Source organism: Trachurus trachurus, assembly GCF_905171665.1.
Source record: "Trachurus trachurus genome assembly, chromosome: 3".
Lineage (NCBI taxonomy): Eukaryota > Metazoa > Chordata > Actinopteri > Carangiformes > Carangidae > Trachurus > Trachurus trachurus.
In genome coordinates this window covers 18,737,648-18,760,185 of record NC_139893.1, presented here as the reverse complement: position 1 = coordinate 18,760,185, position 22,538 = coordinate 18,737,648, and the positions used below count along the sequence as shown (strand labels likewise).

General features: G+C 40.2%; 2 protein-coding genes across 2 annotated transcripts; both read right to left on the bottom strand.

Moving 5' to 3' along the window:
• Window positions 1–752: 752 nt before the first annotated feature.
• chrna3 (cholinergic receptor, nicotinic, alpha 3) lies at window positions 753–7,301 on the bottom strand (the record flags this gene model as incomplete). Its single annotated transcript, XM_083969285.1, has 6 exons — window positions 753–881; window positions 1,000–2,194; window positions 2,516–2,625; window positions 4,019–4,063; window positions 6,628–6,767; window positions 7,241–7,301. 6 exons carry the CDS (start codon window positions 7,299–7,301, stop codon window positions 753–755), a joined length of 1,680 nt encoding a protein of 559 aa, XP_083825411.1.
• A 2,832-nt stretch (window positions 7,302–10,133) lies between these two features.
• chrnb4 (cholinergic receptor, nicotinic, beta 4 (neuronal)) lies at window positions 10,134–16,769 on the bottom strand (the record flags this gene model as incomplete). Its single annotated transcript, XM_083992343.1, has 6 exons — window positions 10,134–10,298; window positions 11,185–12,238; window positions 12,716–12,825; window positions 13,063–13,107; window positions 14,438–14,579; window positions 16,717–16,769. The coding sequence occupies 6 exons, from the start codon at window positions 16,767–16,769 to the stop codon at window positions 10,134–10,136; spliced, it is 1,569 nt and encodes a 522-aa protein (XP_083848469.1).
• Window positions 16,770–22,538: the final 5,769 nt, after the last annotated feature.

Here is a 22,538-nt window from a genome sequence, read left to right as displayed (position 1 = left end):
AACACGTTTTTTTTTTTTTTTTTTTTTTTTTTTACAAATGGGATGACTGTTTGAATCAATAAAGGTTATGACAAAAACAGCCAGGAAACTTTTTTTTAATTTTTTTTTACCACTTGTAGTGTCAAGAATTTTCCAGATGGTGTCACTGTTTGAACACAGTCAACATCCTTGCTTCATCCTCACAAACATGAGATTCATGTTTATGTTAAAGGTTGAACAGTTCAAAAAAAAAAAATCTCTATAAACAGTTTAATTTTGGGCACTCATAATATATATTCCATCTGCGAACATAAGTTGACGTTACATTAAATAGTCACTGTAACAAATCATTACTCATCAAGACAGATGACAAAACAGATATTTGACTCTGCAGATGTTATTTAAATTTATAGTGAGCTGGTATCTCTGTTTATGCCACCAGCACCAAATTTCTGAGTGTTGCCACATACACTGCATTACCATTTACTTCAAATTTTTATTTTTACACAAAAAAATGACATGATTGCCAACTTGTTTGCCATTGCTTGATAACCAGGTCCTTCACATTTGCAATTCCTTAATCTAATCCTCAAATAAACAATAAACTATCTATGAAAATTAAATGGACATCAGCTTTTGGCCGACACAGTGATCTTTTCTCGTGACTTTGGACCCATGCTGTATTTTCTTTCTCTGAGCCATGTTGAAAATCTCACACGAAACAAACTCTGTACAGCTTAACAGTCTGAAATATTAAGTTTTATCAAACAGATTCAAATGTCTTCCCCGAGTAATAGAGGCTGAAGGAAGAGGCCAGCTGTTCCCAGGATACACACAAGGACAAAAACCCATAGGAAGATCCTGTCGATTACCATGGCAACGTACTTCCAGTCATCCTGAACCTATGATAAATCACAGTGAAATCATTTTCAGAGATATGGTGACATTGTTATAGTTTCTTCAAAGATAATTTATTTCCTATAAAAGCTTTAGTTAAATGTTGTGATCACTTGTACTCACCTCTTTTGCTTCATTCTGTAGTCTCATGTTCTCTGCTATGTATCTGACACTTTCAATAGCCTCCCTGACCTCAGGAGAGAGTGGCAACAAAGACATTATACCTCCATCCAGGGACTCAGAGCTGGAGCACTGACTCCCTCCTCCTACACCAGCAGTGCTGCCTCCAGTCAGTGCCCCAAGACACCCCAGTCCTCCGCTGCCGCCCCCAGAGTCTGCAGGCAATTTGCTGGATCTCTGGTGCCAGCAGCAGTTGCAGCGGCCCTCGCAGCACAATAGCCCAGTACCTGCACCCTTGCCGGGGTCAACACTTAAGTTATTGAGGTTGGAAAGCTCGGTGTTGTTGAAAAGCCGTTGGCGATTTGTCAGACTGGATACCACGCTGGAGGCCAGGGCCTGAGGTTTGTGCTGCTTCTGCAAAGTGCCTGATGAATGAATGGCACAGGGTCTCGAATGAACTGCATTAACATTACCGGCCATCTTCTCAGGGTCCCTCTCTGGCCGGGTCATAAACATCACCCGGGGCAACAGTCCCAAGAAGACACTCCTCACCCAGCAGGGCATGGTGTGTGTCTTTGGCGTGCGGTAGTGGACGTTCAACACAAAAACGGTGATGACAATAGAGAGGGTGACAAAGATCATGGTGAAGAGGAGGTACTCGCCAATCAGGGGAATGACCAGAGACGTGGAGGGGATGGTCTCGGTTATAACCAGCAAGAAGACAGTTAAAGACAGCAGGACCGAGATACACAGAGTGATTTTCTCACCACAGTCAGACGGCAGGTAGAAGACGAGCACTGTGAGGAAGGAGATGAGCAAGCAGGGGATGATCATATTGATAGTGTAGAAAAGAGGCAGGCGGCGGATGTACAAAGAATAAGTGATATCTGTGTAGATTTCCTCACAGCAGTTGTACTTAATGTCATGTTTGTAACCAGGGGCATCAATGATCGTCCACTCTCCGCTCTCCCAGAAGTCTTTCAAGTTGATGGTGGAGCCTATCAGAACCAGATCAATCTTTGCCTTGTCATAGGTCCAGGAGCCAAACTTCATGGTGCAATTTTGGTAGTCGAAGGGGAAGTAAGTGACGTCAATCTTGCAGGAACTCTTGAATATGGCCGGAGGGATCCAGGTAATGTCACCATTATATCGAAGCAGGGCCTTTGTTTTGTCATCCACCTGGAAATCTCCAACCGCACTTTAGAGAGAGACAGAGAGTACAGTAAGTCAAATGAAGGTTGAAGTATAAGGACAGTCACAGACAGATGAGTCATTGAAGATTAAATTCAGGGAAATAAACAATTAACTATTGTATCTTGGAGATATTAATCAAACAACACTCTGTGGTTTCAGTAAATTGCACCCTCTGATGTTAATTATCCTCTCTCTTCAGACTATGCAAAACAAAAGAATTACCCCTGCAAACTAATACTGTTTGTCATTGGGATCCTTTACGGTAATTGTACTAAACGATCAATAAAAATGTTGAGCCAGTCTTTTTAATTGGCATTATGCTCACTTGTTGTACAGAACAATGTCTGGCTTCCAGATCCTGTTGGATGGCACTCGGATGAACTCAACCCCCCCAAATTGTTTTGGATTCCATCGTAATTTGTAGTCATTCCAGACCTGAAACAAACACAGAATGATTAAGATAGATTAAAAACAACTCAAAGACATTTCAATGTCAGACAAAATGTTGTGATCACAAGACCTAACAATTTTCAGATTGGGGAAATGGAAAAAGATCTGTCCTTAGCAGACATTATGGAATTAGTTTTAAATTGGTTTTCTACAGAAATTTGAATTGTGTTTGGGTCACACTCAAAGTAAGTTGGACATTTGAGATTCAGAACACCTAGACAAAATATTTATCAAATATATAAACTACTTCCTGGATGAAATACCAAACATAAACAGTTGTGCTACAGTTCTGTGAGGCTGTGCTGTTCTAAATGCTAACATGAAGTACTGTATGCTATCTTAGTTAAGTGTGTTAGCACACTCTTACTTGAAATCAAGCACTGCTGAGGCTGATGAAAATGTTTGTGTAGTCATAAATCTAAGTACTGCACAAATCAAAAATACAGGCATTAGATCAATAGTGAGGGCACATGCAAATATTTCAAACCAATTCAATGTAGAGTTAAGTAAAACGTTTAATAATAATCCACCCATAAGGTAGATATTAGTTTTTCTAGCATATCTCCCAATATATTGCATATATCTTCCAAAAAAAAGCCCAAAACTTGCCACATCTGCAAGCATTATTTAGGTGGTTTACAGATAAAAAACAAACAAACAAAAAAAACACAGTAGGTACTGTATATGCCTGTGGGGATTTTACTGTGTGTGTTTTTTTTTTTTTTTGCATCTATGTCCATTTCTTACAGGAACTATAAAACAACAAATGACATTGAAATACGCGAAACAGTGCTTCACCTCTCTAACATCAAAGAAGAACAGCTCAACCCTTCACATGAACATGGCTCTAGAAAAGATAGGCTCCTGTTATGGGAGCTGCAGCACTGCCCTGCCGTGTTTCATTCAGAAATGGTTCACTGCACCATGTTTCTAAACAAAGGCACCATGTGGAACTGAGTACATGATAAAGCAAGCCATACAGCAGTTGTATTTTTGTTGCAAGGCTTAATCTATGTGATTATGACAAAATCTAATTCATTTTACTGGTGTAACTTCAGTTTTAATCACAATGTCAAAGTAAATATTGTAATTAATATGGATTATTGAGGTAAGTGTGATTTTTGACATTTGAAATTCAAGACCACTGTCAAGTTATTTCAAAAATACTGCTTTAAATCATTAAATCTCAGTGCCTTCAGTTTACTGGATTAAAATAAAAGAAAGTAAGGCCACATGGATCAATGTGTTTAAAAAGCTCTCGCCCATGAATAATTCAACCTGTCAGTTTGGCCACGAATAATCATGTATGACAGAAGGCTGGATCCATGCTTGATGCCCTTGCTTGAGGTCGATTTGCAGTCATGCACCATACACTTACATGTCTCAGCCACAGATTGGTCTCCATGATCTGATTGAGTTCATCCTGAAAACAAGACAATATAGATGTAATTGCGTAGCATATAAAAAGAAAACACTGTTTTAAGTTAAAAGAGGAACTGTCACATGTAGGAATTCCAGTTCTTTCTTCAGGTCAGGACCTCTGTGTGTCTTCTTCAGAGCGACACACCTGAGTCCTTAATGCCCGGAGAATAACACACATGGCAGCTGGAGCCCGGAGGTCACAGCACAACCTTACCTTTTATTCTAACAGCTCAGTTGTAAAGGTGGAGCAGAGGGACTAAAAAGGGGGAGGGAGAAAAACTGTGGGGGTAAGGTTTGTGTGTGACTTAGACCGTGAATGAACCAATCTCATGACCCAGTGCATAACATGAACCATTCAGGTGACCATTTAGTATCCTGGAGAGGTTGTACACGGCTGGTAAGCACAGGTACACTGAAGAAGGCCGCAGTACAATGTTTGATTGGATTGGGAGCATCAAGTAATTTTAAAGCCCTTTGATAGCTTGGACATCTTGGTCACAAAAACAATCAGTGAGTGCAGTGACGCAAAAGAAAATGTCCTGGATCAGATCTGATAAAGATCTATTTAGAATTCAGTGTGTGTTTTCAATATGATGTAAAATCAAATCTTGAATATTTTTCCTTCGGCTGCCTGTTTTTTGTGAAGTCTCAAAGAGCAGGAGTGCACTCAGCCACTGTATCTTGTAAACAGACCATTGTTGTTTATACTTTGTTGCTTTTGTGTAATAAACAAACAGGATATGATATGTTGCTGCTGAGCCTACAGTTGCTGGTATGCAGATTTTATTACCACTGGAGAGAGCAGGGCTAGTTGTTTTCCACATGTTTCCAGTCTCAGTGCTAAGCTAAACTAACTCATTATGTATTTAGTGGACTGACATTGGTGTGATATGAATCTTCTCATCTAACTCTGCAAAAGAGTGAACAAGCATATATTCCAAAAGGTCCAGCTATGTCTTTAAAAAAAACACTGTTGCCACCTTAACCTCTCGTCTATTCTAGCCTCTTCATAGCCGGTGGTACAATCCCTGATTGCAAGATGATGACTGAGGCAGCCTGGCCAATGAGCTATTGATGGTCTGGATGAGCTCACATAGCCTGGCTGTAATTGGTGTAAGCTGACCAACAGCAATCGCTGGGTAAGAAGCACCAGGTGTGCAGAGGGAATAATAGTCATCCATCAGCACCAGGGGCTCTGCAGCCTGCTACAATAATCAAGTAAAGATTAATGTAACAAAATATCCGTTATGTCTCTATCATCTCCAGATCCTGGCAGGTATTCAATTCTTATAAAGGTCTGTTGATTTATAGCGATTACAAACAAACAAGAGAACGCGAAATGAGAAGGCTTCCAAGGTGTCGCATCCCACATTACCCATTTAAACTGTCAAGAAAAAACAATGGCCAGCATTGGCTGATGTATTAATATATAAATATATAATAATGTAATAAAAACAGGGCTGTTTACCTATTTGTTATTTTGCCAAATTTTGGATGAGATTTTCTACACTATAGTCTCAATTTGAAGCTCTAGCCAAGAGCCCATTGGCTCATCTTAAAAGCGGGGAGAGACAGCTAACCCCAAATCTGCCAACCTGCAACTCAAAAGCTCATTTGTTTACACGTAATAACTAATTTGCGTAATTCATAGAAGACTGCAGTGATTTAGTTTAGTAGTTTAATGCAGATTTATGTACACAATACATGTGGCATACATTTACCTTCATATAGATCCATTGCTGCTTTCAATCTTGAGAGTCTCCCTGTAGTAGCTTTATTAATCATTATTAAGTTTCATTAATGGTGAGTATCCTTCTCACTGAACAAAGTATTTGTGAATCACTTTGATTGGTGTAAAGATCTCATTTATGACATAACCAAATGATTACGGTAAAATGTATGAAATAAAACCCATGATGTGCTTGTCCTTCAACACAGGCAGGGGGACTGCCACTATATTCAAAGCTTTTCATTTTGTGAATGAAGCTGTCCTCCTTGTCAAATGCCAGCCTTTCTGCTTAATTATCAGCATCCGCTCCAGACCTGTCTGAGTCAAGTGAGAGAGCCGTCTGCCTGCCACGCCGGACAGCAGTCAACAAGCCCCAGCAAAACCTGCCATTAAATCCAGTAGCGCTCATCTGAAGTGGCAGTGACTGAGTGACAGGGGCTGCCTACACTGAGAGGTGCTCAGGCAGCTGACATTTCCCATCTTGTCTTGGCCAGACTAACAGCCATACTGTCCCTTAGGTGGTACTATCTCAGGTGCCTATAGGATGGCCGATAATCCCTTTCTCTAGAACTTTGTTGTCCAAACTCAATGAATCCTTGAAACTAATTTCTTGTGAGATATAATAAATCAGTGCATTATGCCCAGACCCTCCACATTGAGCACTGTCTTTATGTTAGTCCTTGTTTTTCCTTCCGGCCATGACTGCTCATTGAGCAGGATGATATATGCTTGACTGTAATGAAGCAGTGGCCCATAAATCAAAGGTAGCACACAGACATCTGAAACATGTAGGGGGGGGGGGGGCAAACAAAACAAACCATTTGTAGGCTACTTACCACTTTGACCAACTGTGACATGGACACCTCGAACTGAACAATGACTGGATCTGACACATTTTCCACTGGTCGTATGTACTGGTTGTACTTGGAGAATATCACAGAGAAGAGCCTGTGTTCTGCTTCTGAGCATGTGCCTCCTAAATCAGAGCATAAGGATCATGTATGTGGCATCACTGCAGAGCGTTTAGTTGGTTAACAAAAGCTTGTCTTCAAGATAACTAACTGCCAGAAGATCACGTTCGTCAGTTGGTAGAAATCCAGAGAAGCAGTGTCAGATTCCACTTAACTCATAAGGGACTAATCACCACTGTTCACACTCTGATGCACAGCATATTGTTGGTCTGTTTTTTTTAGGAAAATTAAATGTACAGACACAACACTTACTTTCCTGAAGAGCCATGACTGGTTAAGTTATTTAATATATAGCTATATTTTGAATGTGATGCATGAAATTGATTTGAAATAGCATTTCGTGCTCTCTAATCATGCACAGTTAGTCGACAATAAAATATTCTTGTCATAATTGGCTTACTTTGATATGGCAAAACGTGTCTTAAAACAGATGAATGTGAAGCAACAAGTAAGTGAGAGTAGCCAGGTTGTTACTCACCTGACAGAAGAAACAGGAGAAAGGAACATGTGAGCAAAACGAAGCAAAACCTGGCTTTCATGCTGTTTAATTGACAAATGTCCGATGGATCCGCGCTCCTCGCAGCAGACAGCAGGAGAAAGTGGCAGGAGTGAAAGCGCGTCCGCAGCCAGAGAGAGAACCAGAGAGAGAGAGAGAGAGAGAGAGAGAGAGAGAGAGCGAGCAACACACGCACACAGCTACAGGAGCCAAACCCCTGCACCACAGCAGCGACCCAGTCCAATGAAACATGAGAAAGAAACTGTTCTTTGTTGCGGGAACTGCACTTAAATATCACAATATAGTTCATCTTAAACATGTAGAATTGCTTTTTCAATACACTATTCTGCGTTTGGTGTCACCTAATAGTTCATCTATTTCCTCAGTCACCCTTTGACTATTTGTGATGGGATCCCACATGAACGCACTATTTTTCGAACACACAGTTTTTTTGGCCATAGTGTTTCTTGCTCTATGTATCCTGCTGGTTTTGGAGTCATGCCATTTCAATGCACCAATCAGGATTTAGCAATATATTTGCAAATAAGAATGGGATCACTAGTGTTTTGTTTGGTCAATTCCAAAATGCTGATGATCAAACTATAAGTAGCCTTGAATAATCTTAAATTTTGGAGCAGGCTACTAATTACAGATATCTGTATCTTTTACTGTTGAATGTAGATTGTAATGAAATTATATGTATATATTTTACAACTTGCACTTTCAGGTAGGTGCAGACGATTAAGGATGGTTGACATGGACCCAGGTGTTGTTCATATATAATCCCTCTCACAGTGTAGCCTATGTGTTCATATTACTAAAGCGCCAAATGGCCTTCAAACAAGATAAATAGCCTATGTACCACTGGATTGGAGCTTTGGAGACCTTCAACAAAGCAGATTTTATTAATGACTAACTTTCTTTATTGTGTGTGTGTGTGCGTGTATTGTATATCTTTTTTTTTTTTTCAAAAATGCTGTCACTTCACCCCACCTCTAATAATGACATGGTTTCTGCCCTTTTTGTAATGCAGTATTACATGATTGCAGCCCTGTAGTTTGACATTATGTCAAACCAGCGGGGTGAGGGGAATGTCCAACGTTTTTCAGTTGACCTCTCCACTCTACTAAAGTGCCCTCAGATGACAAATAAATTCCTACAAGCACCATGGGCATCTGACCAGGCACTCTTAACTTCTTTAAGTGGGGCAAGCCAAAAGAGAATTACCCCATGGGGGATCAGTAAGAGATTACATCACACAAAGATAGAAATAATTGATAACTTGACCTTCAGATTTTTTTTTATTTTTATCCACAGACAGGGCAGAGTGAAAGTGGGATTGTTCTTACACCTACACATAGACACTTGGGTCATTGAACAAAACTGTCTTTAGTGACAAACAGCTACCAAACACAACATGCTGCAGAGATTTTCCCATAAGAGACATTGAGAATAACATGTTCATTTTCACATTCTAAGAGTACTAGGGTAAATCATGATTTAAGAAATATAAATGCTTGCTTACATGACAGGGCACGTGTCAAAACAATGTCTCCACGCATCATTTATTCATGTCTCATGACTTGAGGCTCATGATTTATGGGACCTTCCACAAAGTGTTGAATGAAGACTCCCCCAGTGTTGCTAGGATTGAAGCAGATGATAGATTATTGATGGATATGCTGTAGCACTGCACTGCCTCTCTTCACTAATGACAGGAAGTTGACAGGTGACTGGAAAGGCAATGAATAATCTTGGAAACTGCAAACAGAGATTAAAGTAAAGCATTAACATAGATGCTGATTGCAATCCCTGATTTAAATGAAGGTCTCACAAAAGAGCCAGCAGTCGGCAGAATCTCTAAGGAGCCCACTCAGCCCTGTTTATTGAGTAGTAAATGTTGTGTGTGGCTGCACTCACCCCATCTGAACAAATGAGCACTTAACAGAAATCAACTGTGGTGTAAAGGCACAAATGAGTCCCTATAAGATTACAGTGTTAAATACATTTAGTTCTCCCTTTCTTCACAGATTTGTAGAAGTATTTAATTTAAGGGCACAAGTTATCAGGCTAGCACTTGGACAAGAGATGTCATAATCAAGATCACTTTCATTTCCATCCATTTTGTTGTATCAACATTTTTTTTTTTTTTGCTTGGTCACACGTTCTCACATCTAAAGTGAACAGCTGTCATTTCTGTGTGATGAAATGTTTAAATTGGCACATCTTCAGCAAACGTACTGGCTCTGAGGACAAACTTTATCACCTGCAACATAGATTAACTGAGCACTTTGGCAAGACCCTGACTTTATTGGGGATTTCATACATTTAATCAAACTGAAAGAGGACACTGATTTATCTTTATTTTTCATTCTTTAATCACACATCAGATTTCAATAATATGGGGATGTAACTCAACACAAATAGGTAGTCAAGAAACATCTGACGTCTGCCATGTCTCAATCAAATTGTATTGGTTATATTCCCATAACAGCTCAACATGTATTACACTTGCATACTTGATTGCAGAGGAGGCTACATTCAGTCCAGTTCTTTGTAGATATGAAAAAGGGAAAGACCTTCATGCAGTAATTCTTACTGTAAATACCATTTTGGATGGTTGTATTGCTTTATATGGTTTTGGAGACATTTTATCAAATTTTAACCTCACATAAACATCTTATTTGTTCTGCTGATGTACAAAATAAATGTTTACAAGTATTTTTGGGCATTGTGTCAGAGCTAAATCCTAAGAAAACTTCAAAACTAAAAAAAACAAACAAAAAAAAAAACTACTGGAATACATCTCCTTATCCTTACAGCTCAGTTTCTTATGAAGACCCTAAAGGTCATCAGTCTCTGTTGTTGTTGTCGATTAGATGCGAGGAGTCTCTGAGCTGTGCTGCTGGCTTGGAACAATCTGACTCTGGAAGAGAGGCTGGAGAAACAGGCCCAGGGTGCCCACCACACACACTATCACAAAGATCCACAGGAACATACGATCCACCACCATGGCCACATACTTCCAGTCCTCTATCACCTGCAAATACAGAAATGAGCCAATTAAAATGTGTCACAATACAGAAGTTAGTTGACTGAATAAATTCTCTGCAGTGTGTTTTCTGTGGGTGCCGCTATACCTCGGACTGACCACTTGGGGGCAGAGAGGCTAACTGAGTGAATGAATGGATTAAAGTGTATGTAATGTAAGCCTTGTTTTCCAGCCGTAAATGAAAACTTGGTGTATTCTGTAATACACTTTTTTCATTCACATTCATGCCAATTTGCCTGCATTGAAAAGGAAATTGAATCATTTGGAAACTGATTGAGCAGCATAATATTTGAATGTGAACACAGTTAAGATAAAGGACCCATCTCTATATTGATGAGACCTACACTGAAATAGCAATTGACCCTTTCACCCCATTTTCAGCGCTGTCCTTGGTAGTTTTTGAAACCAGCTATTTCTCATTTCTGGTTCCCTCCCCCATCGTATTGATTTGTCAGAGAAAGCAATTGATTACCAAAAGTCTGACTTCAATTTGGTAGTGGCTAGGTCACAGCCACTACTTAGGGTTAGTGGTATTCCATCCTGCACCTCAGAGGTCACAGACCGTATGTTATCACGTAATGTTATCACATCAATACAAACACCTCTGGTCCAGTTTAGTGGGATTAGGATGGATGGAAGAGGATTAGGTCAACAGTGGAGCCAACTCTAAACTAAACCAATGATTTAGCGTCCTGCCCCTGAATCTTACAGCAAGAAGAAAATACAAAGTGTTTATATTTTGTAGAAAGAAACAAAGAGCATCTTATATTCATATTTTTTGTCAATTAAAACTTAAAAAGATGTACCTATTCATTATTCTTAATATTATTTAACATTGTTCAATGAAACAATTGTTTTAAGTGTGTATACATACACTTTGATCATCGTCATCTCCCATCATGTGCTCAGCCACAAAGCGGACTCCATTCACCGCCTCCTGGACATCAGCTACCCAGTCAGAATTGCTTCTCTGCTGGAGGTCCTGGGTGGAGGTGAAAACAGTGGGAAGGTAATCTGTGGAGCGCAGGTCCTCCTTCCTGTTGGAGTGGGTGTAGCCCATAGAGGGGGCTACATTTTTGTGTCCTGGGGTAGAGAAGGCAGAATCGGAGGAAAGCAAGGCAGAAGATGACATTGTGATTCCTCCTTTGGATGTCCCTGAGTAACCCAAACCCAGAATGTTTCTCTTTGCCCGTAGGCACCGCTGTTGGCGGAGCTGCTGGCGGGCCGAGTTATTGTGAGGACGTCTCATGAAGAGCAAAGCAGGTAGTTTCACAAGAAAGATTAGCTTGACCCAGGATGGCATAGTGTGGGTGCTGGGGGAGCGGTGGTGCACGTTGAGCACACACACACTGGTGATGATAGAGAAGGTCACCAATACCATGGTGAACATCAGGTACTTGCCAATCAGAGGCACATCCAGTGAGGTTGGAGGAACAATCTTGGAGATTAGAAGCAGGAACACAGTGAGAGCCAACAGGACGGAGATGCAGAGGGTCATCTTCTCTCCACAGTCTGAAGGCAAGTAGAAGACCAGAATGGCCAGAGAGGTGATCAAAACACAGGGGATAATTAAGTTTATGGTATAAAAAAGGGGCTTCCTCTTGATGATAAAGTCATACGTAAGGTCCACATAGGTGGGATCCAGGGGATTGACGGTCCGTCTGCCTGGCAGAGCCAAGATATCCCACTCCCCGCTGGGAGTGAAATCATCCATACTAGCCACCTCAGACTTCAAGATCAGGTCGATCTCAGTGTGGTCATACGTCCAAGAGCGGAACTTCAGGGTGCAATTCTGCTGGTCAAAGGGAAAATGCTTTACTTCGATCTTGCAGGCGCTTTTGTAGATGGCTGGAGGAAGCCAGTTGATGCTGCCATTGAAAAGAACAATGGCATTGGTGAAGACTGTCACCTCATAGGTACCATCAGCGCTGTTAGAAAAGGAAGAAAGAGAATGTTAACTTGAATCACTCTCTGAGGTATGTGTTGTCAACACTGCAATCATAGTGTGTAGTTAAAGGAAACCACACTGGGAAGTTGTTTTGGTTATTTCTTACAGATGATTGCAATCAATTTAAAAAGCCAATTAAATCTACAATCTGCTTCTGGTGTATATAAACTCTGGAAAGGCTTCGTAAAGTCATTTGAGTGAGACTTTAATAGTGAGCAGGAGAAGTGAAGACTGCGAGATTGCTAATCATGTCCCTTTTATACTGCATTACTTTCTTTCTGTAAATGTATGGCTTTATTCATGATTCTATCAAGAAATCAAAGTGACTAAAGACTAATTCTTTGCACCAATGATCATTCTATTTTTCAGAATAAACATTTCACATTAAAACACATAAAAAAACATAAAAAAAAAAAATCTCTGCAAAGTGACTCTACAACATTTCAACAATGCTTACTTGTTATACAGAACAATATCTGGGAGCCAGATGTGTCTGGATGGAATACGCAGTTTGTCGATACCTTCGTATTTTGCAGGGTCCCATGATAATCTGTAATCCACCCAGTGCTGAAGAGACAAAGAACAGGCTAAAACCTCTGAAGTCTTCCACACACTTTCTCAAGAGCAGCTCATTTCCAATTACATGCTTCATTATCAATGAAATATGTTTGGTGCACAATTACAGAGAGGGTTTGTTCCACGTTGAAGTGGGAAAGAATTGATATACTTTAATTCAAGTTCAAGTGGAAGGACACTTAACATTACAACAGGTTATTGAGAGTATATGCATTTTATCACACTTACCTGAGTAAGCCAGACATTCGTTGTCATAATCTGTTCTCTTTCATTCTGGAAATGTACAAGTGGTATGGAAATTATTTTTCAATACAGTTTTTAACATTGAATACATTTCAAAAGAATAAGAAAATGGTTTAGCATTGCATTTCCAATTATACCAAAAACGCAGATTTAAACCATGGTATAGACACCGTCTGCAGTGATTCCCAACCAGTGGGCTGTGGAAAAAATGTGATGTGGCTTGTTTGAAATAACTTGAGTTATGGCTGATTCAAACCATTTATGAAGGAGCAAAATACTATTTCAAAATCGTGGTGGTGTTGACAAAAAAAAACAGTAGGCTACACAGTAACACCTTATGGAGAGCCGTTACGATTCAGAGTACATTCAAACCTGATTAATCAATAGATAGTTAAACACAAGACAGACAGTTGAAATAGCTGTGTAGCTAATACGCAGTGTACATTATAAGCTAAAGGTAAAGGCCAAATTAGCATCTCCTGCAGAAAATGTCAGCACCTCAGACAGATGTTGCACCAGTAAACTTTAGATGAAGGAATATTCCTAGTTTCTATCATGTTTACTGTATATCTGACATCTGGTTAACTTGCAATAGCCCTCTCTTGTCTCCTTGTTAACATGTGTTTATTGTTAGGATTGTAATCACATTGCTATGACACACATGCCTAAGTGTGCTGGCAAATGCCAATTACTCCAAAGGGTACAATGGGAACTCATAGGCTGAGACTGTGAATGTGTTTTGCTGCCTTGAGCTGCAACTGGGAGCCGCTGCTGTAAATCTGAGCGGGGCCTCTATCACTGGGGGTAAAACAGCTTTATGGCCCCTTTTAATGCAATGTGCTGAAGTTTCAATCTGGACATGACAGAGGCAGAGATCACAGCTGACCAGATCTATCTTCCACTTCATCCTTCCCTTTAGAGCTACGGCCTCTCAACACAGGCTGCTTTGTAATTAAATGCTCTCTCAAAGTGTCTTTTCTATCATTCTCTTTCTCTTACCGTCTTTCTTTTGCTGTCCACCACTTTGTTGTTCCTGTACTAACCCTGACACACATAAAGAAATGCAAGAAACACCCTCTGGCAGCATGGTGGTGCCGTGGGTAGCACTGATCACTCAAAGAGAGAAGGTTCTGGGTTTAAGCCCTGCGGCTGGGGCTTTTACTACAGCTTTCTCGCATGTTCCAAAGACATGTATTTAACTGACCACTCTAAATTGTCCAGAGATGTGAATGTGAGTGTGAGTCTATATGTCAACCATGCGATAGGGTATGTCCAATGTCATCTGGGACATGCTCCAATCACCCCAGGTGAGCTAAGAGATGGACACATCCTCTGGGGATGGGGAATTCTCATGCCTTACCACACTGATGAGCTGTGCCAGAGAAACTTGCAGCTTCACTGTGACTCTCTCAGTCCTGTTGACAGCCGGCCGGATGAGTGGATTGTAGCGTTGCTTTCCCAGCAACCATTCCATGAGCCGCTCCTCTGAGTCAGCACTGCTGCTACCTGGTGACACAATTATTTTGTATTTATCCATATACAGAGTATCTTGGTGGGTGGCAGAGATGCTATGACTTTGATGAACTCTGTAGATTGCTGTGGGACGATGTCCTGTGTGAGTAGCATTGATTCAAGTTTTTTTCTAACAAGTTTTGGGAAGAACTATGATTGCATTTTTTTATGCATCCAACATTAACTATTAGTCTAACACATGATGCCACAGCCTTTATATATTCATGGCTGTCCATTGCCAGATGTGTTCATTGATTTTGTTTGTTATCCTGCACAGCATATCCTTCCTCTGTCTGTTCATTCAACTGCATCATACAAACTGAAAACCAGACTTCAGAGTCTTAAGGGAAACAGCAGCTGTCAATTACAAGGAAGTCGAGGATGGCTGTGTTGTGGAAATGATATTAAAATGTTAGGATAGCCTAAATAATTTCCAAATAAGTAATTACATTTGGGATGAGGGCAGACATTTTCAGAGCATGTTAATCATTTTGCATTTGCTTGAAGGCAAATCACTGGATGTGTCCTTAAATGAGACTAAGCGATGAATACCAATACTTTTACACTCCACCTATCTCCCTCAACCCTGACTAAAGTATGCCCATGTCAAAGGGGTGAAGACAAGCGTGACTGAAACTGATGAGTGGCTCCTCTCATCTGGAGCAGAGTGGATACATGTAGCAGTACCTCTTCTATTTTCTTTACATGAAGCCAGGTTTTAAATGCCCCAATATGTTCAATAGAAGCTGAGTCAACTTACTCATGGGAAAAGCTGTAATGAGGTGAGACTCTTACTGATAGGCCCACTGAAGAAGAATTGCAAGTGCTGTCAATTTTCACTTGTGTTATCACTTGTCCTTTTTTGATGCTATATAGTGTATCAAAAGTAAGACTGACATTAAACCTTCAGTTCCAACGCTTCTCCTTTGCTTAGTGTCCAGCAGTGAGTATCATTATCATCCCTCAGACTCCTGGAGCTTCACAGGGCGTGGCAGGCCGACAATCTAGTCCCGCTGGACAGTACATGCTGTCGTGACAATGCCTTTGTCAGTCATTTGGCTGAGATCCCATCCAGCACAGTCAGACCTCCACAACACTCTTAAGCAGATGGTGCGTTGTCAAAGCCCTCGGAGACCGGAGTCAAACAAGCACTGGCTTCCCCAGAGGTGAAGGTCACTTGCAAAGCTACCAAACTTGCAATCACCTGCTGTGTGTAGCCACTGTGTGTTTGTGTGTGTGTGTGTGTGTGTGTGTGTGTGTGTGCGTGCGTGCGTGCCTGCGTGCGTGTGTGTGTGTGTGTGTGTGAACTGTTGATAAGGTCACTCTGCACAGCACAATGAACAACATTTTCTTCAAAATTGTACAACTGTGTCAATGAACCAAAACAATTATAAACTATTAATAATATGTGGGTATTTATATGTATATATTCTTTCCTTTGTATGAAGAGGGTAAAAGAACTGCACATTTGTGCATATGTATGTTTTTGGTACTTTTGTCTCTCCATAAATACAAATTAATCTGTTGGAAAGGCTATATGGTAACAAAGGTAAAAGTAATGAAGTTATGTGACGTTGAAGACGTTCCGAATAGGGTGGTAGGTACAAAGGTTTTTGTGTAGCTTCAGGAAACATTTTTATCATTTGTAAGCCAATTTGTTGCTTAAGCCTTTTGATTGTAACCTGACACACTAAATATCTCATCTAACCCTAACCCTTGAGAGCTGACTGCTGATTTGGTGACTCCCAGGCCACATCTGATATCAGGACTGACTCATCAAATTGCCCTTTGTTGATATACAGAAGTATCACATCTCAGCTGGACTTGCAAAAAATTCTGTTTTTTTTTTCCTGTGACAATTTCAACTCATACATGTGATTAACTCTATACAGTGTATATTGAAATGTAAAAACAGTTAAGCAATACAGAGAAAATAGTTCGAGCTCTGCAGTCAAGTCAGTGCGCTGAACAAAAGCGGCACTCAAAATCAAAAGCTGCGATCTGACTTTTGTGACAAACAAACAAAAAGCAGACGAGCCACTTCTGCACAGACACACTTCCCCCCAAATAAATTTGGAGCTGTACCAGTCCAAATAAGTAAAGTCCCATATGAAAAGAAAGACACACTCACAGTGGACTAGAGAGAAGAGGTAAGCGAGGATGGAGAGAGCCCGAGTCATTTTTTCGGCACCATCTGGTCAGGAGTTGTCAGTGATGAAGCCTCAAAGCTGCGGCGTTCAGCGCTCTTCCCCTCGGACATACCGGGCTCTGCTGCGCTCTTGGTCTGGACACTTCACGGGCACTGCCCTGATGACTGAGAAAAGGAAGCGCAAACCGAACAGCCAGATCACTTGTCCCATTACGGAGTTACTCCACAACAATCCGCCCCATGAGATTCAACGACCCCCCCACAGACAAAACGGGTCTTCACGCTCCGCCGACGCGCAGTGGCCAGCCCAGGCGCGCTGCTCACTCCGTCCCCTGCAAGTCCCGAAGGTCCTGTACCCAGCCGCTGATCAGCTACAAGTTTACACCAGCTGCTGTAGACGATACATCTCATAAACTGTGGCAATGAAGATGTTCTTCAAACGGACAGGGAGTGTATATTTTAATAGGCATAAGGGTTTTAGTCAACAATAAAAGCTTTATTCAGAACAAAGTCTCAGTGATAGATAAGTAATAGCTAAATAGGGATAGTTAGGATGTGTGATGTCAGTGCTATTTTACCTATGCACCCACATCTTAATAAAACATGGCAACAATAACATGTAACATTTGGAAATAATTATTTTAAAATAACATATTTGGGAATGTTTTCTGACCAAAGTTACTCAAAGTATAGGCTATAAGTTTATCTCATTTTGTGCCATTGTTCTGAACCAGAAAATAGTCATGTGCCAGCACATGGGTCCTGTCCTCAGCAGTATCAGTAGCCTATGGTATCCGAATACGACTGATGTTACAACACACAGTTGTGTGTAATTCACTTCACCACCACTAAATATCACTTGACAAATCCTTGTCACTTGCGGTCATATGCTGACCTTACACTACTTTGGCAAGTGTGCTCAGGAGAGGAAAATCATAATTTATTTTCCTCACTTCACTAAATCTCACATCCAGTACCAGAGAGTGAGAGATTTAGTGAGGTGAGGTGATGTCCAGTCAGACCAAGAGCAGTGTAATCTTAGCGTAGCAGATTTACAGTCCTCACACTGCTTAAAGCCTCATTATAATGACCAGTAAAGGAACTGTATCAGGCATGAGGGGCAGCAACAAGGACTCTCCTGGGGTTATAAATTTGAACTCCAAGGACTTTTATTCTGGATCATTGAGAGTAGATCAATAGGGGCTGATTAGATTTAACCTTTTCTTACCTGAGCAGGGGACAGGGTGATGGACTCACAGTTCATTTGTTTGTCTGTCAGACTGTTTATATAGAAAACAGATGTTTTCATAGAGAAATCAAATGCATTCCAGTGGTGCAGCAGCATCTGTACTTGGTCCATTTAACAAATGACATAAAATATAATTTACATTACTGCAGATGATTTTCTGAAACATATGCTTGTCACACTCGATCAGAGATCATACATCTGTTGGTGGCAGGTGATATATTGATACTGATGTGTAGCAGATTTGGGATTTTTCTAATTCATCACACTGTTTCTCATGTGACCCATTAGATTGGACTCACAAACAACAGAGGCTCAATTACAGTGAACAGTACACCCATCTGCTTTGATTCTTGTTTTATTTTTGACTGGTTTATATAAGTGCAGAGTTGTAAGTTAACACTATAAATTGACTCACATGAAAGATTATGCACTGTGATGGAATAATGACCATTGTATAGGTAACATTTGAAGCTGTTTACTGAATAGAAATTGATAAAAACCAAATGCTTATTATAAAGCTAAAAATATGTATCTGATCACATTATTTTTCTTTCTGTGAGAAAACCAAAGTGCTTGGATCACTTTTGATAGTGCAAAGCAATGATATGCCACAACCCTGATCTCTTCACTCTATGATATAAACACCATATTGTTCTGTTGTTGATGTTGGCCCTGGATGCAAATTCCTAATTCAGAATGACCACTTCATTATATTTCACTTTTCATTATTAAATCAGGGGAGAGTGACAGTGCACTGTAACTGCATCCTGCGTTTTCACATGAGGGATTTGTAATTTGTATATACTGCAAAATACTGGAATAAAATAGCAACGTTTCATACATACACCTGTGTTTTTATCGGAGTGGCTTTTCATTACAAAATGTGTACTTGAAAACATGAACACCACAAGCTCAATGTTATTAATATATTCAATCAACTTGAGATTTGAACTTTGATTCTATCCTAGCAACAGCCTTCACAGCACATTTTGAATATGCAGTGTTGAGACATGCCTGCTAAAAAATGTGCCAGTTCATTTTGTAAATGGCCTCCTACTTCACCATATTACAGAGTGATGACAATTTACAGGGACACGTTTTGTGAAATGCTCAATATCGACAGTATAATTTCTAATTGGAGAACAGGAAGGTTGTTTGGACTTTGGATGAAAGCCAAGAATCTCCCCACTAATAGGATACCATCCCTAATATATCAATGAGAGATGGATAAATGTTCCCCATGCCAATATAAATAAAGGTGAAAAATGTACTTTATTTGATGACATACAGTATGTGATGCAAGGAGCTGCTTCCTGTGCATGAATTGTCCAGTCCTGATCTCCTCCCCTTCCCTTTACATGGTCCTACACATTACATTTTATGGTAAGTAGAAACAAAATGAGAGAATCAAGTGGGATGTTAGTAGTTGTCTTTTATTAGTCCCAGTGTGACAGCACCTGGGGTAAAAAAAAAAATAAAAATCTCAGTGGCTTTTCTGCATCATGAAGCACTAACCTTCCATTTTATCGAGAAGGTGCAACATTTTAAAGCCTTAAGTGGTAAGTAAAAGCCCAGACACAAAGGTTTAAAGACTTTCTCAAACTAGAGTTCACTGCCTTAGCAGTTTAATGGCTTTAATACAAAAGTATATAAGCCAGTTTGTGGTCACATCTTCTTTAAAAAAATAAAAAAAAACTATGATTATGCTTCAGTGGACAGCAATTTAAGCCAATCTAAATCATCTTAATAAAGTTCACTCTAGTGGGAAGTGTACTTAGTGGACTCAGGAAACAGCTCCAAAATAGTACGAAACACTTTATCTGAAGACAAATGACTAGAGCCATAACACCTGAGGATAAATCTTCAGAAGACAAAGATGAATAACTGTAACTTTATTCACAAATCATAGGCCTATATGAAATCATATTGGAGTAGTTATTTGACTCTTGTCTATTTCTGCAGTGTGAGAGGTGGTATGAGCACTGTGAGTGTCCTGCAGGAGCCACATGACAGCTGAAAAGTGGACATGTTGACAGATCGACAGACAGTAAGTGTTTGAGTGTGAGAGATTTTTCTGTGTGCCATGGCTTGATGGAAGAGAAATAGCTAATCAAAGAATTGCTGCTGTTGCAGTACCATGTTGCACCACTGCAATCTCACCCTGTGAGGGATATATATCAAGCAGGCAGTTCATTACCTGGAGTGCTTGGCTCCTGTACCAGTGAGTCTCAGCCTCATGTGAAAATATTGATTACACGCCACCCACTGCCTGCAGGGGAACCAACCTATCTCACTGGTTCATGCAAGATCTTTTATGGTTTAGTATAATGATAATCTATGAATATACCTGGTGTGTGCATACTATGTGAGTATTTATAGTAGTTTATTTGTCCAAAGATACATACCCTGAAAATATCATTACAGTAATAATAAACAAAGGTAGGAAGTCAATAAATGTATTTACTATGAACATTTTGTTTCATGCTTTATCCAGTATAAGTGTATGTCAGAATTGAATATTATTTTTATTACACGACTGGGCAGCTATTGTTAGTAGCTACTTTGCAGATTAAGGCACATGCAAAACATAAAATGATGAGCATTTCCTATAAAATACAATGCATTGAAAGAGATAATACAACAATACTATATGGATAAATTACAATTAGCTCCACCTCAACCAGCTACAATAGTAAAAATCAACTTGCTAATTAAAGCAGAAGTAAGCAGAATATTTATGTTAATATAAGTCTTAAATAGTTATATCTTCCGACGGCAATCACTTATAGAGAGTGTTTGGTCCGAAACACGGGTCTGTCAGTCACTCTGCTCTGCTGTAAGCCGAGGAGAAAACTTTCCTTGTATCCTACAACCTTTATCCAATGAAGAGAGAGAACGGCATAAAGGGGCGGTCCTCTCTGTGTGTGCAGCCAAGGGATGCGCGTGAATGTGGTGACGTAGGGACGAGGGCGGACTGCTAACTCCATCTGCTGACAGGATGTTAGCCAAAACGACCGGATCGCTTACTTCTGCTTTAATTGTCAATGTTGTATAATAACTATATACAGTATGATGATATAAAACATGCAGGAGAGATGTTTTCTGCCAAATAAAACTCTGACATATGAAACTAGAAAATAGTTTAAATGTGACTCACCTGTCACGATCATGGCTTACTGCAACACTTGAATAGAACAGATGGACTGTATACCTGCATGATTCATTACATGACATCAGTGTTTTTGTGCAAGTCAGTATTTGAAGCGTTTCTAATTAATTTCACGTGAGACCACTTTCCCAGTCAAGTGAACTGTTACAATTTATAATCATGTCTCAAAAGACCATGGTCTCGTCTTTGCCATATCACATAAAACAATAGTTTTCATGTGAATATACTGGACCAATTTTGAGGAAGAGTTTATAAGCAGTCAACAGTAAACAGAATGTTTAACACCTCTACTTGGCCTGAAGCCAACCACATTCTGTCAGACCACATAAATGCATTAGACATTGACCATGAAAGAATTATGTATTGTTCATCGATTCATATTTGTGCAACTAATCAATTTTTATAAGGCTTATTTTTTAAAGACAGTGTGGTGAGACTTTCACTTTAGAAATGACCGACACATCTAGACTACATTTGGACGCATAGTTCATAGAAGAACAATTGTAACACCTTGCCCATGCTTATGGTTAGACTTTTTTCTTTAAAAACAAACCAACAGAGATTGGACGGGTAAATGGAATTCGATAGACGGCCAGTGTGAGGGCTTATCTCAGTGGTCCATATCTGTTGTGTCAGACTGAGCAGTCAGTAATGAATAGTCTCTGGAGAAGACAGATTAGCTTGTTCATGTATTCCGCCTGTCAGTGATAGACAGGAAGGTGAGACCAGTCACAAGCGTCCAATATGGCATACAGCAAGACTGAAGAAGATAAATAGTCTTATGTGACACCTGCAGATAGAGCAGGACTTAATATGACCTCCTCAATGTACGCTGCAGTACCATTTTTTTACGGGGGTATAAACCTACACCTGTCTCAAGGTGCAGCGCCACAAATCCTGAAGGGATCGATTGGTCTGGTCCATCCCTGATCTCCTCTTTCCCCCAGAAGTCTGATTTAGAGGTGGCCTTCCCCTAATGTCCACAGTCAAGGAGCTTGTCTGGCCGTTTCAGCCATCAAAGCCTCCCCTAAAGTGTATTGAAAGTTGAAAGACTGGCTTACCAAATTGTGTGTCACAGTTAAGAAAGTCAGAGGCTGGCAGACCAAGAACTGGAATGAAGAACTGTCATACTTTGTTGCTCATTAAACTGAAGGCATTTTAGAATGTTTAAATGGTGATTGGGGCACAGAGTAAATAGAAAGCAGACAGAGCCACAGGTTCATAGATGTCAGTGTAGTCAGTGTATGTGTAGAAGATGATATGCACTTGAACATGTATGAATTTTTGTGAGACTGCGTGGGTGAAAACGCGAAACACCTCAACAGTCCTCATGTGTTAAAAGAACTGTAAAATTGATTCTATATGTCACCGTGAGGTCCTTT